Source organism: Amblyraja radiata, chromosome 3 (assembly GCF_010909765.2).
Source record: "Amblyraja radiata isolate CabotCenter1 chromosome 3, sAmbRad1.1.pri, whole genome shotgun sequence".
NCBI classification, from domain to species: domain Eukaryota; kingdom Metazoa; phylum Chordata; class Chondrichthyes; order Rajiformes; family Rajidae; genus Amblyraja; species Amblyraja radiata.
Window position 1 is genome coordinate 36,234,456 of NC_045958.1, and position 17,801 is coordinate 36,252,256.

At 41.7% G+C, this 17,801-nt stretch overlaps 1 protein-coding gene across 1 annotated transcript in view; it reads left to right on the forward strand.

Moving 5' to 3' along the window:
• The window catches only part of psat1 (phosphoserine aminotransferase 1), a 29,614-nt gene extending 12,013 nt beyond the window's left edge, over nt 1-17,601 (forward strand). Inside the window, exons 4-9 of the mRNA XM_033017594.1 lie at nt 1,579-1,784; nt 1,879-2,051; nt 4,921-5,090; nt 7,350-7,478; nt 16,674-16,811; nt 16,971-17,601. Of these exons, the coding sequence (XP_032873485.1) occupies nt 1,579-1,784; nt 1,879-2,051; nt 4,921-5,090; nt 7,350-7,478; nt 16,674-16,811; nt 16,971-17,076 (922 nt within the window). The 3' untranslated portion in view covers nt 17,077-17,601. The remainder of the gene's footprint in view (nt 1-1,578; nt 1,785-1,878; nt 2,052-4,920; nt 5,091-7,349; nt 7,479-16,673; nt 16,812-16,970) is intronic.
• Nucleotides 17,602-17,801: the final 200 nt, after the last annotated feature.

The following is a 17,801-nucleotide window of genomic DNA, read 5'->3' on the forward strand; positions in this document are numbered from 1 at the left end:
ATTGGATCAAGCTACGTGTCTTTTGGTAAGTGCTTCTTGTAGAGAGTAGCCATCTAGTTTTGCACTTCATTGAAATGTGAAAACAAGCTGGAGATCTGATGCAAACATATCTGCTCTTTTTTTCTGCTGTGGGCACTGAGTCCAGCACGAATGCACCTGGCAGTCATAACTAGTTTTTCAATTAAAACAATTCTTAAATATTGATAAGATATATTGGTGAGTTTTCTAAAAGCAGTTCACATCTTTGACCGCAGTGAGTTGTCAAATGGGCCACCAAGGCCTTCTCGGTTTGGCATCTGTTTCCCAAGGCCTATTTGCCACTTGCAACTTCACTGTTCTCCATTTCATTGGAAACTGTTTGGATATGAAGGGTCAGCTTGGTTGGCCATTGTACACAAACTGAGTTGATGGTGCTTCTGGCTTTAGGTTTATTATTATTATTTATTATAGCAAGATACAGTGAAAGCTTTGTTTTGCATGCCATCCAAACAGATCAGATATACCATACATAGATACAATCAAGCCACATACGAGTACAATAGACAGTGACCAGTTTGGGTAATGGGCTGGGTCTACTTGCATTGCACCATCTTTATACAATGTGCACCTGCAGGATTGAGTTCAACTTGAATACTGGTTCATAAAAAATGTTTGTTTAACCTGCTAATCCAAGCAGGACATTGGCAGAAAAACGTTTTTACACAATTTTATTGGTTAGATTGTTTATGATTATGCCATCAATTAATTATTTAATGAGCTCGATGGTTTATTATGTTCAATAAATACTTTTAACTGGGGGCCTACCTCTTAAGGTGGATGTAAGAATTAAAAGACAAACTATTAAAAGAGTGGGTAGTTGCCCTAATGAACACATTTCCTCAATTTTTCAGAAGAGCACTGCCAAACCAGATTATTTCTCACTTTTTTTGTCATTGTTACAGTGTTTCCACTTTGAAGGAAATTACCCGAAATTCGGGAAATTCTGTTTGTTTTCGGGTAATTTTTTGGAAATGTAATAATTTCTGGAAATTTCCGCATCCCACCCGCAAAGGGGTCCAATCCGGCACGTGGGCTGATTTGGGGGGGGGGGGGGGGAAGGTATATTTGCGACCTGTGCAGTTGGGGGGGGCCCCGTCAGCCGCGTCACAATTGAAAATGACGGCGATGCAAAATGACGCCGTCTCCCCACGTGTGCAGTGGGCCCGCTAGCCGCACATGCGCAGTTGGGGAATTTCAGGAAATACCATCAAATTCCAGGAAATTTGGGATTTTATTGAAGGATTATTTTTTTTGAGGTGTGGAAGCACTGCATTGCTATTTGTGGGACCTTGTAACATGACACTACCTTGGAACCATACCTCAATTGAACTTTGTGGCTGTAAACCATTTTTGAGATTACAAGTTATTTAACAATGCAATTGGTGGAACATTTATTGCAACTGAAGTGATTTTCTGTAAATCAACAATAACGTTTTGGAAAATGACATTAAAAATGCAATCTCTCAATGAAATATTTTGTCTTTTTGTATATAGGAGGTGCTTCATCTAAAATATTTTGTTTTGTGTGTCCTAATATAGAAAAATCCCTGAAAACTACAAGGTGATCTTTCTCCAGGGAGGTGGAACTGGTCAGTTCAGCGCTGTGCCCTTAAATCTTATTGGATTGAAAGAAGAGAAGTGTGCAGATTATGTGGTTACTGGAGCCTGGTCTGCTAATGCAGCCAAAGAAGCAGAGAAATATGGAAAAGTGAACATTGTCCATTCCAAGCTTGAAGCCTACACAAGTAAGAACCTATTCTTTGGCTGTGGACATTTAGCTAGTCAATTGCATCTGTCATGATCTATAGACTGCTTAAAATTATTTTTCTTGTACTCCAGAAATCCCTAATCCAAATAGTTGGAATTTGAACCCAAACGCCTCTTACGTTTACTATTGTGCCAATGAGACTGTTCATGGTGTGGAGTTCCCTTTTATCCCAGACACTAAGGGAACAGTCCTGGTTTGTGACATGTCATCAAGTTTTCTTTCTAAGTCAGTGGACGTCACCAAGGTAAGTCCTAAGCTCTGTTTCTTGTGTATAGTTTTGCCTGTACAGTACAATACGTAAAAAGTCCATTGGAAGAAAGTGTTTTCTGCAAATGAAAAACTTCTGTTATATGCATAGAGCACCAAATAACCCCTGCTTTTTATACTGTGGAAAAGATATTCTCGTCTCGTTAAAAAGGTATCCAGAATTGTGAATAAAGATTAACTTTCCATGGCAAAGGGCCAGTGACTAAGAGGCAAATGGAAAAAGAACTGTTGACATGAAATGGCATGGGGGAGGTTAATGGAAATATTACACATTAACATGAAAAAATGGAAGTGATTACTAATGGACCCTGGAGCCATTTAGTGAGATATGGTTGATCTTTTACCTTGACCACATTTCTATCATCATTATTCTCAGTCCCCTGTTATTCTAGGGGTTTTAAATGTTTTCCATTGTGAAAATATTCTTGGGCATTGACAACTATGTAGGCTTCTGAATTCCGATGGTTCAAAATATCTGAAATAAATTTCTCTTCTTAAAATGGTTAACTCCACATCATGAAAGCTCTTGTTTCTTAGTTCCAGGCTTTCCAACCAGGGACTTTCCAACAAGCCGTTTGGTCTTTGTGATTTGCGATTGTGCCTGTGAGGAAGAAGTTCAATTTGTGTATTTAACTAAATATTATCTCCTGTTAACATTTCAACCTCGTACTGAATTGGGAAGTATCCCAGCGCAAGATATTCGTATGACAATCCCACTTTTGTGCTTCCTTTCTAAATTCCACAAGGCTTTGAAGTGCATTCAGTAAGATTATGCAAGATGATTGTAACCATGTCAGAGCATTTGATTTCAACCATTTGAAACGTATAAAAACACATTTCTCTCAGATCCCATGTCAACTTAAGTTCATCCCATCACTATTTTACCCCTACTATGTTCAAAATATTCTGACTATTCTACTTTAATTTTCTGCTTGATTTGCATATCTCCTTTTGAGGTCACTTCAGTGGAAACAAGTGCAGATATGAACTGCATTATGGCACCATTTATATATTTTCCTCCCTGGTGCCAATTCCATTCACTAAACTTAGATATTACCATAAGACTGCAGCACGTGCTTAAATGCAGAAATGTACAGTTGGACTATTGGGTATTGCGCACCAATTTTTAAACATGAACTGAGTTCTTTACACCAAAGAGAGAACAGAAAATTAAGTAGGGGTGCAGGATTCATAAGATTATTCTCGGAGCGTTGCAGAAATGATCCAGGGCATTTTCCCTAAAAAACGCATCTGACTGCAGCAACGACTGTTGCGGATCTAGAAGACCTTTGCTCTATGTCAGGGACCATGTATTAGCCGTTCACAAAAAGTTGAAGGCCAGTGTCTTTGGGTAGAGTTTTGATTAATGAAGACAACTAGAATGGTGTTGGATGTTCAAAAAAGATGCGTGCTTGTCTTGAGTTTAAATTTTTATACCACACTAGGCCACTGTGAAGATGTTCTGAAAGGCATTACACAAATGCAATAATGTTGTTTTGTTTCTTGTTATTCTTGCTTGTTTAGCTTGGAATTAATTTTCTTGTACTAATAAATAACTTGATCATTATTTCTGCCTGTAGGATCTATGATCTTTCTAGATCATAATCTAATAGAACACCCAGCCAAAGTGCCTGGGCAGCTGATTGCTACTTCAGTTTGTGTAAAATTGTGATTAATTTAAAACTACTGTATTTCCCGGCAATGAAGACGCTATTTTTCATCCTAAAATAAGGTCCGAAAAATTACCTGCTCCTTGGAGGCCGAATGTTAGGCTGTTCATAGGCCTATAGCAGGTGGGTCAAACTAATTTTACCTCGTTTTAGGTTACGGGCAAAATGCGACTTCATGCCCGCTCTGGCATCGGGGAAATCACCCCCATGGCCGGATTGGACTCCATCGCGGATCAGATGCGGCCCGTGGTCCGCAAGTTTGACAATGGAAATGGCCGCCACCACGGCGAATGGAAATAGCTGCCACCACGGTGAATGGAAATGGCCGCCACCACGGCGAATGGAAATAGCTGCCACCACGGTGAATGGAAATGGCTGCCACCACGGTGAATGGAAATGGTTGCCACCACGGAGAATGGAAATGGCTGCCACCACGGTGAATGGAAATGGCTGCCACCACGGTGAATGGAAATGGTTGCCACCACGGAGAATGGAAATGGCCGCCACCACGGCGAATGGAAATGGCTGCCACCACGGCGAATGGAAATGGCTGCCACCACGGCGAATGGAAATGGCCGCCACCATGGCGAATGGAAATGGCCGCCACCATGGCGAATGGAAATAGCTGCCACCACGGCGAATGGAAATGGCTGCCACCACGGCGAGTGGAAATGGCCGCCACCACGGCGAGTGGAAATGGCCGCCACCACGGCGAATGGAAATGGCCGCCACCACGGCGAATGGAAATGGTCGCCACCACGGCGAATGTCTTTTTTATTTTTCAAAATTTAGCGACTCAAAATGGGGGTGCGTCTTCGACGCAGGTGCGTCTTCATTGTCGGTAAATCTTGTATTAATCAACTTGTTACAGTAAAACTGTTAATCCGCCATCGGAAATCCCTGTGGTTCAGCACCTTGCTCTTCAGGTGTTGTTTGCTGTGCTTCATGTCTACTCGCGTTTCAATGGAGCAGAAATGACGCATGGCATCATGAAAATAAGTGAATTAAGTGTTGTGGAGCATTTACAGAATACTAGTTCATATTCCTAAAAATCTGATCCTTTGGAACCACCAAAGCCTTAAATGTGCCATATTAATAGGGTTGTACTGTAGTATGTTATTGGTGATTAGATGCAAGCTAAGAACAATGAAACTGTTAACTTGTTCCTTTCTGCAGTTTGGTTTGATTTTTGCTGGTGCTCAGAAGAATATTGGCTGTGCTGGGGTCACTGTGGTGATAATCAAAGAGGATCTTCTGGGACATGCACTGAAAGAATGTCCAATAATTTTTGACTATAAAGTGCAAGGGAGTTACAATTCTCTGTACAACACTCCAACAAGCTACAGGTAAGTGGTTTTGGTTTTGATTTTAAATTTTCATCTCACTATTACTTTTATATGTTCTTAAGAATATATGCAAGTTTATTTTGGAGAAGGCAGCAATTTCTATGTGCTTTTGACATTAAACATTATTCATTATAGACAAGTTAATGTTGAGAAAAATGAAGTTTGTGGTTATTTAAATAGTGCAAGTAACCATGAGCAAGAAATTGATTCTTAAATTTAATATCCAAAGGTGGTTGTCCAAGTTGTATCATCCTTGTAGCTTTATGGAAATTATATCTCTTTTAACTTCATGGAAATGACATCTCTGACTGGTAATTTATTTGAAATGCATCGAATAGCATGGATTTGCAGTGAGCCTACGGTGGAAGCAAACTAAACTTGTCAATAAGTTAAATCTCATTATTTCAAGTGTACGTTTCCCTAAATGATGATGTTGCTGTTAAATCACCTCGTGGTACTGCACTTACTTCCTTGCATGTATGCTGCAAAATTTCATCAAGTATGTTAAGTTTTTGAACTTTAACAAATGGCAGCTTTATTTGCATGAAAGCCTTGCCCTTTTCTCTGTCCAATCTTGCTTTGTTTCTCCTTCTATTCTTAACTTAATTTGATATTTAAATTCTTCTTCCCTAATGTTTGGTCGATTTTCAATCCATTCTGACTTGAGGATACAATTCTTGCCCAGTTTACCTATGTCATATAATGAAATTTGCCACAAAAATAATTTAAAATGAAGATCAGCGCATAGCAAATGTGCCCTGAAACTGGAATCTCTGTTTCTTGGTACTGTATTAAGCGGGTTTGGTATTTTGAAAAATGCAAGGAATCATGGGATTTGTCAAAGGTCACTCGTTATAAAGAAAAAGCGAACAAAGCGCTGCCAGTATAAACTGTATAAATTCTTATCTTTATTCATGATTTATGTGTAAAAAATATATTTAATCTGAGGAACAGAGGTGCCAAGTAGTGGGAGAGCGAGAGAGGGAGCAGATTCAAGTGGAAGAAGAGGGGGGAGTCTCGACCGGCGGAGAGACATTCTCGGCAGCTGCATGCACACAGACACGCGCCTCATCCGCAGCCAGGATCGAACCCGGGTCCCCAGCGCCGCAAATGCTTCCGAACTGCCACTGGACCCTATGTGTTCCCCCCCCTCCCCCGAGTGGGTCGGAGGCATCCAGGGCAACCCTGGACTGACGGGATAGTGGCCCACAGCCAGCGCGGAGAAGCGCCAACCCCAGCTCAACTCCGCCTGCCCGGCGGGCCAACGGACAGCCCCGGACCGACGGGGCAGCGGCAACCCACAGGCCCACAGCCAGCGCGGTGAAGAGGCGCCAACCCCATCTCAACTCTGCTTGGACAAGCAGAGAAGCGCAGCCGACGGCTCCCGGCCCGCCGGAGAACGCCCCCCTCCAGGAGCCAGCGCCTCTTTTTCCCCCCCCCCCCCCCCCACCCCTTCCCGCGCCGGCTGCAAGCCCGGCCCGACACCTCCGGCCGCCCCTGGACAGGGACGGGGCATCCGGGAGGGGACGGGCGGCCCAGCAACAACTCAACGGCGCTCGCGGCGTCGGAGACCCGGGCCCCAGCCTCACTCACCGAAGCATAAAACAATAAAAACGACAAAATAATCTTAGCTTTTAACAAAGGGACAATAAATACAACTAATTCACGGTTTGAAAGCAATATTTTCTTACCCAAAGCTGGAAAAAACGGATAAAATATGTACACAGCTCCACTGCTTCCAGCAATGTTTATCCAGAGTGGCCTTTGACCTGGGCTTGCACAGTCGGAACACTGAACTCGCTTATTGACATGCTCTGAAATACCCATGATATAACTTGGGCTAAGATGCCCTAAGCACTAGTATTTGACTGGAGTACAAGATGCACCTGAAACTTTGACAATTTGATGCCTGCCAGTAATAACAAATCTTGTATATGTTGTCCTAATGGTTTCTCTGCAAGGATTATAGGAATTCGGTATGCTCGCGAATATAACATCCATTTTGAAATGCAGCAGTCATCTATTAATGCTGGTATTGAGTGGGAGCTGAATATCCCAAGGATCCTGCTTAAGTAATGAATAAGTAGACTAGAATAATTCCTTAACCTCTTCCACTTGTACATAAGACTTTCTCTCTGCAGTTTAAATATATCTGTTGACTCTGTCTGTGTGGCTGATGCGTTTGGACATGTTCTAACGTTACACAGACAAGACAAAATGAAACTTCAAGTGTAATAAAGATTTTTTCTTTATCTTTAGCATTTACATTATGGGATTGGTCTTGCAATGGATTAAGAATTGTGGGGGTGCTGAAGTAATGGAGCAGAACAGTGCTGCCAAATCAAAGCTGATTTATGATTTAATTGATGGATCCAATGGATTCTATGTGTAAGTGTGTGCACTTTATTAGTCTGGTGTATTATGCATATTAAGCATACTGAATTTAAGCTGTCACTGCATTACTGTGACAGCAACTGGTGACTGAATTACATTTGTTGCCTGATAACCCATGGATCTCATTCAAACCAGCATTGCAAACTTATAATGTTTAAATTTGGCAGTTAGTAATGGTGTCGAGGGTTATGGGAAGAAGGCACGAGCATAGGGTTGAGAGAGAAAGTCAGATCAGCCATGATTGGATGGCGGAGTAGATTCAATTGGCCGAATGGTCTACTTCTGTTCCTATGACTTGTGAACCTATGAATGAAATGGCTACTGTATTTTGTTAAACTATGAATGTCATCCTGCCAAAACTCTCCTACCTACCACATTCTCTGCTAATCATTTGCTGCAGTTGATTGTTATTTTTGCCGGTGATTTGTGTCATGCTTGCACAAATGTATTATACACAACTACCAATAGTCTTGAACTAAAGTACCCTGAGGTCTTATTGAAAAAGCTACTTTTCTTAACAACTAAACGGGTTCGCTTCTTAATAAACAGACACCACACAAACTGTTTGGTAGACCAGTTCAAAACTTTACTTATTATCGGCCGATGGAAGGGAGGGAGAACTCCAGTCAAGTGACCAATACAGACACTTGACCGTCCTCCGTCCACTTCCCTGAACAACAGAATTACATTGCATTAAATAGGGTTTTTTTGTCCCCTTAGCACATTCCACATACATTAGTCATGGTCAGAGGTACAGGAAAATGTTTCCACAGAATGCATCACATCAAATGCATTTTGTTTACATGGTACAAGATATACTAAAATCATTGGCCATTTGGTTTAGGTCATTTTATCTTCAAAGAGATCACCCTAGCTCTTTCGCTGCTTCCTCTCTGTCACTTGGTCCCTCATAAACATTGGACACTTGGTTTACGGCATCTTATCTTTCTACTTCCCTGGTTCCTCTCTCGTCACTTGGTCCCTCATAAACATTGGCCATTTGGTTTACGGCATCTTACATCAAAGAGATCACCCTAGCTCTTTCTCTGCTTGTCACTTGGGAGACAATGTTATAGGATTTATTATCTCACACACCGCAACCTGAGGCAAGCCTAATTTGAGACTAAATATAAGCTGTAAGCTAGCCCAGAAGCCAATTTAATATCTTCTTATATTTTTAACTAAAATTCGGCTTCATCATTCCATCCTTTTATCAAAATTATATATATATTTATATCATGGTGTATGGACACATTTATCTGTACTGTAGTAAATGCCTTACTATTTTTCTGTGTGCTTAAGCAAAGCAAGAATTTCATTGTCCTATACAGGGACACATGACAATAAACTCACTTGAACTTGAAATTTTGATAACAACTACAGTCCTTGCTGAGTACATACGAAAGACCATAAGCATCTCATCAGACAAATTAATAGCACACTAGTAGCACAATCAATTCATAGTGGACAATCGTTCCACAAGTCCCTCCAAACATTTTAAATGGCCACCAACCTCCCCCGGACGTGACACTAATATATTACCATAGGACAGGAAAAGGATCATAAAAATTGCTCCGCCTTTATTCGGCTTCGCTTGGAATTCCCCGTGTGCTGGTGTAACTGGTTCATGCTTCTCTTGTGTGGCACTGCATTTGCAACATAACAATGCCCTGTCACAAACAGTGCCTTGGTTGTGGCAAAAACAGGTAGATTTAACTGGCCTTTGCAGACCTCTTGCTGTCTGCAGTCAGGGTATCTGCTGCGCTTGTCATGTTTGACTTCAATCTTGTGTAAAAGGAGGTGTGTACCATCCTTTAAATGTGGGTCAGTCCGCAAGTTTGCCATTCTGAAGAAAGTTCAGTCCATGTGGGCTGGGCCACCCCAGAATAAAGGGAGCATCAATAGCCCATCGTCCTTGTTTCCACAAACTGTTCACAGTCAATCAAATGTATCCAACGACGATGATCTTCCATCTTCACAGCAGTTCATGTTCTTAGCAGCTCTTGGTTGTTTCTTTCAACACAGTCTCAATTTCTTCTTGTCCCAGCACCCCCGTCATCGTATAGCTTTTATGGCTTCCAGCAAAGCTCCTCCAACCTGGGAATGTAGATCTGGCAAGACATGGGTTAATTGCCGACTATACATAATTAGTTAATTGCCCAGGGCCTGTAGGTGGCTTCCCCCCACTCTCCAGGGGGTGGACACAGCAGCTTTTCCTGTATCAATAAAAAGTTGTAAATCTTGTTCACCAGCTGAGTTTCTACAGCACTTTTGTCTACCTTTGATCCTCCAGTATCTCCAGTTCCTTCTTAACACTTCCCTGTGAACTTATTCTTTAATCCGATTATATCCGAAGAGGCTCTCCCCACCTAAATATTCAATTCTCCAAATATGTTCTCTTCCCCAATCTACTTTATCTTCTCACCTTTCATCCCTCATTGTGAGTTCCCTCAAAACCCCTTTTGTAAGTCATAAGACAATCTTTCATCTACCTTCATTTCCCTCACACAGCCCATGCTACAGCAACATCTTTTTGTTTGCTTGAAAATAGTAATCTTGCTTCATTTGCATTTTAAAAGACAACCTCTGTTATCATATCAAAACAATCTTTCCCAAAAGAACTCACTCAGAATCAGCAATCAATAATACATTTTCTTTTTCTCTGTAATTTTGACATTTCCAATCTCATTTAACACTTTAATCGGGATGAGTCTTTTTTAAACTTGGTTCAAAAGATCTGTAATCAACCAACACATTTTATCATTCGAGTATAGCTCCGCCCCCCATTCATGTCTGTTTCTTAACGGAACACACCATAAACTGTCTGTCCATTTGCATTTTAAAGGACAAACTGTTCTTAAAGCGACGTACAACTTTGCTCATTGCTTCTAATTTTACACATTCCATATACAAAAAACATTGTTTTACCAGCAGTACATATACAAAAACATTGTTTTACCAGCAGTATATAATATTTCATCTTCAAAGACGTCTCTTTGTAATTTACTTTCCCTTTTTCTGACAAGACTTCTGTTTACCAAAATCCTGGTTACCTAACCCTAATTGGACATTGATCCAGATCATGATTAGTCAGACTCCCCTTGACTTTTCAGTCTCCCTAACCTATCCTCATTTCTCCATTGAATTTTCCTTCATCCCCAATTTTTTATAACATAGTTGCTTGTCAGAAAAAGGATTTACCTCCGGGGTAATTTTGTTTTGCAATCCCCATTGACTCTTTCCACCATCCCAGATGCCTGTGGGTGGTGTGTACAGTGAATTGCTGTAGGATATTACAATGTGCACATTTTTCCTTATTAATAGTGGCAATAAAATGAGGACCATTGTCTGAGCTTATGACAGTAGGTAGGCCAAACCTGGGATTAACAACAATGTTACTGTAGTTTCAGCAGTATTATTAGTGGTTGGTAGAGCTTCACTCCACCTGCTAAATAAATCTAAAATCACTAAGCAATATTAATAACACTGGGCCCTTGACATTTCAATAAAATCAATCTGTATGCATTCAAACGATCGTGATGACATTGGCGTCACCCCTGAGGGTATCTTAATTGATTTGCCTGGATTACTTCGTTGGCAAATTTTACATTCAGAGGCCTGCCACCACATTTCCTTTGTTATCCTATCATTCCCTCCTTACCAGCATGGGTAAGACGGGTAAAAATTTAGTATACACCAACTTGTCCAAGCGGGGTGTGCTGAATCAATGGCACAGCCCTCTTGTTTCCATAGTTATTTTTATATATAAGAGGCGTCCCTCTGTAATGTACATACCTCCTTCATGTTTGGCAGGACTGTTCTATTTGCTAGCATCTGTTTAGCTGCTGACACTACACATTTGGATGTACAGGCTGCCTGTTTGGATACACTATCAGCAACCTATTGCCTTTTGCTACAGGGTCCCCAGCACCAGTGTGTGCAGTACATTTAACAATGGCCAGCAGTTCTGGTAGCATCAATGCCATAAACAAATTACGCACAGAAAGGCATTCCCGTGCTCCCAATCCTGGGGAGCTTTGTAAGGTCAGAACTTCGAGGTATATGGATATTACTGACGGAGCTGCCAAAGGTAAGGGTGCCATTGCTACTGGTAGGATGTAGGGAGGTGGACGTCTCCCAGGATTATCTAACTCCTCATCTTCACTACCAAACAGGGTCGTCGTGCCAGACATGAAGTCTCCTCCAGAGGATTTACCAGTACTGGGTTTATTTTTACTAACCATCACCTGTTTCTCACCTCCTGTCTGTCTTTTAATTATATTCTCTTGTTCCTCTGCCCACTGGCATTCTAGTTGCAATACTTTCCATCCTTTCCGAGTGCAATCCTTGTTTCTTAACTCTATCCCCTTCTTACATGCAGTATCCATCCAACTTCGAACTCTATACTCTCCTCATGCTTCTTTTCTCTGCTTCTGCTTTCCATGTTTTAATTCCTTCCATTCCTTTCCTGCCTTCCTTTCCCATATAATTGTCTCTACATTCCATGTGCCCCCTACTGGCCAGGCTTCATCCCCCAACCGTTTGGTCAACTTGTAACTTAACATTCTAAATTTCTTATACTTAGGATTCAAATAACACATATTGGACTGGTATCCAGAGCATTATCCATAGATAGATAGAGAGGGAGAGAGAGAGAGAAAGAAAGAGAAAGCAGACTTCTTAATTCCGAAACGTTCCAAATATATATCAACCAGGCCGACTCGCTACCCGAGACCCCAGTTTCTCAATTTGGCTGACTTTTTAACTCTTTAATATACGACCCAAGTGTCTCAACGAGGCCGACTCGCTAACCGAGACTACAGTTTCTCAACTTGGCAGACATTTTAACTCGTTAATATACTACGCCACTATTTCTCAATCCGACAACTCTTCGGATGTCTCAATAAGCCAGACGCACACCTCACCCCCCCATTCAACCCGACAAATCACGGATGTCTCAACGAGGCCGATGAGTCCTTAGTAGAGATAGAGACAAAGAGAGAGAGAAAGAGAAACCGCTCAAGTCCTTCTTAAAAATATACACAAGCCATTCTTAAAAAATACATACACAATTCTGTCTTAAAAATACATACACAATCCCTTCTTAAAAAAAAAACATATAAAGCCCAACTGGTCTTACCTTTGTCTGTTTCTAAGAACCTTGGCAGGGAACTGGATCAACCTCTGATGAAGGATCACAGACGTTCCCGGGAGTTTCTAGGGAGTCGGTCTTACAAGGGGGCCGATAGAGCTCAGTTATCTCCCTTCCAATCCCGGCAACCTCTTGCACAGTCAGCCGTTGATGTGGTCCCAGCGAGGCCTGCATAACTACGCCAATGAAAAAGCTACTTTTCTTAACAACTAAACAGGTTCGCTTCTTAATAAACAGACACCACACAAACTGTTTGGTAGACCAGTTCAAAACTTTACTTATTATCGGCCGATGGAAGGGAGGGAGAACTCCAGTCAAGTGACCAATACAGACACTTGACCGTCCTCCGTCCACTTCCCTGAACAACAGAATTACATTGCATTAAATAGGGTTTTTTTTGTCCCCTTAGCACATTCCACAGACATTAGTCATGGTCAGAGATACAGGAAAAGATTTCCACAGAATGCATCACATCAAAGGCATTTTGTTTACATGGTACAAGATGTACTAAAAACATTGGCCATTTGGTTTAGGTCATTTTATCTTCAAAGAGATCACCCTAGCTCTTTCGCTGCTTCCTCTCTGTCACTTGGTCCCTCATAAACATTGGACACTTGGTTTACGGCATCTTATCTTTCTACTTCCCTGGTTCCTCTCTCGTCACTTGGTCCCTCATAAACATTGGCCATTTGGTTTACGGCATCTTACATCAAAGAGATCACCCTAGCTCTTTCTCTGCTTGTCACTTGGGAGACAATGTTATAGGATTTATTATCTCACACACCGCAACCTGAGGCAAGCCTAATTTGAGACTAAATATAAGCTGTAAGCTAGCCCAGAAGCCAATTTAATATCTTCTTATATTTTTAACTAAAATTCGGCTTCATCATTATTGCATCATATTTTGGGATATCAATCGAGCCAACCTCGAGCATGCTACCAAAATACTATCAATATTTCTCCTGTCACACCAGCGGCCCAGCCAGCCTTGACCATTGCTACACAACCATCAAAGATGCCCACCACTCCATCTGCTGCCTGAATTTTTGGAAAATCTGCCATCGGGTTCTACTCGTACTCCCTGCTTACAAGCAGGAACTGAAGGTGGAGGATCTGATGCAGAATTGTCTGAGAAACGGAGAACTTTTTAGATCACTGCTTTGAATCGATCATCTCGTCCATATTCAAAAATGCAGTGGCCAGCCCAAGTTGATACACTGCCGCCATTTCAGACTTCATCTGTAAATCAATCTGAGGATTTCCCAACCAGAAACGATGAATGAATCCTGGGATTCTCTCCTGAGAGGTGACCAACTCTGTGGTGTTTAAGTTGGCTGATCCTGAACTGTATGGGAAATGAAGATACAACATTTGTAACACCACCAGGAACACCAATAGATTATCCCAGACCAATCTCATATTCCAGACTAACCACACAGACACGTATTGATTTGTGGCAAGGAGTAATGGGCTACGAAGTGGTGTCTGGCAGCATTGCTGACAACACCTCTTGCTCAGATGAGGTCAATGCATTCTATCCTCATTTTGAACAGCATGGCAATTGAATGATGTTGCCCACCCCAACAGCCTTGAGCACCTGTGCCCACGGTTGCAGACATCAGATCGGCCTTCCTGAGAGTGAACCTACAGAAAGCAATTGGCTCAGATGGACTTCCCAGCCATGTCCTCAACCTGTGTAGACCAGCTGGCAGGAGTATTTATAGACGCCTTCAATTTCTCTGCTCCAATCTGAGATTCTGTCATGCTGGTGCCAAAGGCAAACAAGATAGCATGCTTTAATTACTACTGTCTGATGCTTCTGACATCCATCATCATGAAGTGCTTCGAGAGGCAAGTCCTGGTACACATTGACTCCAGCTGCCTTCTCCCTGACTCGACACCTATTCCTAAAACATCTGAATTACAAAGATCCCTTTGCCATACTCTTATTTATCCCAGTTCCTGCACCAAGGATTGTGCATCCTCCTCTGCAACTTTATATCCTCAGCCATAAACCTCAATCAGCAAGGAAAGGTGACAAAACATCTTCCATGATAATTACCAATACCAATGCCCCACAAGGATGCATTCTCGGCCCATTATGCTCTCTCGTATGCAGCCTAATTCTGCTCAAACTCCATTTACAAGTTAGGAAATTACGCCGCAATAGTGGGCCAGATCTCAAAACAATGTCGAGAGGGAATACAGGGAGAGAGAGCATAGTGGCATGGAGTTGAGACTCCCTCTATGTCAGTGGAATGACTGGGAAATGGGATGGAGTACGTGACCCAGGGGTGCTGCAGTGGATGTGGCCAAGGGCTTCAAGTTCCTTAGATTAAAATCACTGCCAATTTGTCCTGGTCCAACCATGTTGATGGTACAGCCAATAAAGCACACCAATGTCATCGAATGATACAGTGTGGAAACAGGCCCTTCCACCCAACTTGCCCACACCGGCCAACATATCCCAGCTACACTAATCCAACCTGCCTGCATTTGGTCCATATCCTTCCAAACCTGTCCTATCTATGTGCCTGTCTAACTGTTTCTAAGATGTTGGGATAGTCCCTGACTCAACTACCTCCTCTGGCAGCTTGTTTCATACCCCCCCCACCCTTTGTGTGGAAAAAGTGACCCCTCAGATTCCTATTAAATCTTTTCCATTTCACCTTAAACCTATGTCCTCTGGTCCTCGATTCACCTATTCTGGGCAAGAGACTCTGCATCTACGTGGTCTATTCCTCTCATGATTTTGTAATCTATAAGATCACCCCTCGTCCTCCTGTGCTCCAAGGAATAGAGTCCCAGCCTACTCAACCTCTCGCTTAGACCCTCTATCCCTGGCGACATCCTCGTAAATCTCTGTACCTTTTCCAGCTTGACACCATCTTTCCTATAATACAGTGCCCGGAACGGAACACAATACTCTAAATGCAGCCTCACCAACGTCTTATACAACTGCAGCATGACCTACAAACTTCTATACTCAATACCCTGACTGATGAAGGCCAATGTGCCAAAAGCCTTTTTAACCCCCTGTGACTCCACCTTCAAGGAACCATGCACCTGCACACCTAGATCCCTCTGCTATGCAACACTACCCAAATCCCTACCATTTACTGTGTAGGTCCTCCCCAATTTAGACTTCCCAAAATGCAATACCTCACATTTCTCTGCATTTAATTCTATCAACCATTCCTCAACCCAACTGGCCAATCGGTCAAGATCCTGCTAAACTTGCTAATCTTGTTGTGTATGTTCTCATCCAAATCATTGATATAGATGACAAACAGTAACAGGCCCAGCACCGAATCCCTGAGTCACAGGCGACCAGTCCGAGAAGCAACCTTCCACCATCGCCCGCTGTTTCTTTCCATTAAGCCAATTTTCTATTCAGCTATTCTTGGATCCCATGATATCTCATCTTCCAGAGCAGCTTAGCATGCAAAATCTTGTTGAATGCTTTGCTGAAGTGCCTCTACTTGCAATGGAATGCCTCTACTTTCTCAGGAGACCAAGGCAATTTGGCATGTCTCCACTGACTCTTATCAATTTTGACAGATGCACCATAGAAATCATCCTATCTAGATACATTACATCTGGATATGGCAACTATGCCCAAGACTACAAGATGTCACAGTTGTGATTAGCCCAGTCCACCCTAACCAGATGCCCCTCCTTTTTGTTTTCCATTTCCCCCCTCCCTCACCCCCTCTCCTTAAATCAGGAAAGCTACTCTCTCAGCTTGTACATATTCGCTGGAAAACACTCTTATATCCCTCTCTGTACTCTCAATCCCAAATAGTTTGATATTGTTGGTGCAATTAATTTTATGAGAGATTTCAAGATTTCATTGACAGGATGTTGACTAGTAAAATTAGGGCACATTGTGTGTTGTAAATGGGTTCCGTAAATATTGCAGTGCTACTTGGAACCCATGATAAAAGCTTGTTTTGTGTCATTATGACTAGTTAGACTTGAGTATTATTTGAAGATGTTAACTTGAAAATTCATTGCTAACTTTTTTTAAATTTTAGATGTTTGGCTGCTTCAGAGTGCAGAAGCAGAATGAACATTCCATTTCACATTGGGAATGTGAATGGGGACACTGTTCTTGAAACAAAGTTTCTTGACAAAGCGGTTAAGAATAACATGATATCATTAAAAGGCCACAGGTAAATATTTCAATCAATCTCATTCTGACGCCCCTTTATTTTGTGGCAAATGCTGAAATTGGTGGTCTACAAATGCTTCAAGTGGTAGGGATATAATTTGTAAAATGATTATTTTATCTAAATTAATGGTGTGAAATTCTTTTTCTCTGCCTGTACTAGGTCTGTTGGTGGAATTCGAGTCTCCCTGTATAATGCTGTGACAATTGAAGAAACTCAAAAACTGGTTCACTTTATGATCAACTTTATGAAGGAACATTGTGTTTAAAACAAAATCTTTTCTTTCTCCAAGTACCAGGCACTAGTTTAAATTATGCCATTATGCCTTCATTTCTAGAAGTATAGGCTTGTAGATGTTTGTGTTTTGAGATACTTGGGTGAATCTTTAATGCAGTGCCTGTACACCACAAGTTTTCTCAGCGCTGATTGCTGGTGGATCATTAACACGCAATACTTGTTTTCTTTGCTTTCCAAGAATGAACTGTAACTGATGGCAGCTGTGCTCATGCATTAGCCAAGAATCGGGATCTTAGTCTATAGCTCATCTTTTCCTTTTCTGCTTTCTCTCTTTAATTCAAACTTTTTTTGATGTTAGACGTTTAACTGAATTGTGCCTATTGAACTCTATGGAAGAGTATAATGTAATATTGAGCAGTAATTGCACAACTTGTAAATAGTATAAACTGGACATGGAACAATGTCGCTAATTTTGTATGGGGGGAAATGGAAAAAATAACTTGACGGTTGACACAAGCCAAATGTAACAAATACAAATAAAGATGAAGCAAACTTACTTGTTCCCATTTGTGTTTTTAAATTAATAATCATGGCACCATGTGAGCTGTTGCATCAACATTTGCACTCCGTCGACTAGGACTGTGCTTTGTTTTAACAGCTCAGTTATTGGAAATGTTATCGTTGCATCCAACCTATCAAGCCCTGTCAGAATCCAACACTCAAAATTTGTCTTGTGGTGCCTTTCTCAACATCTAT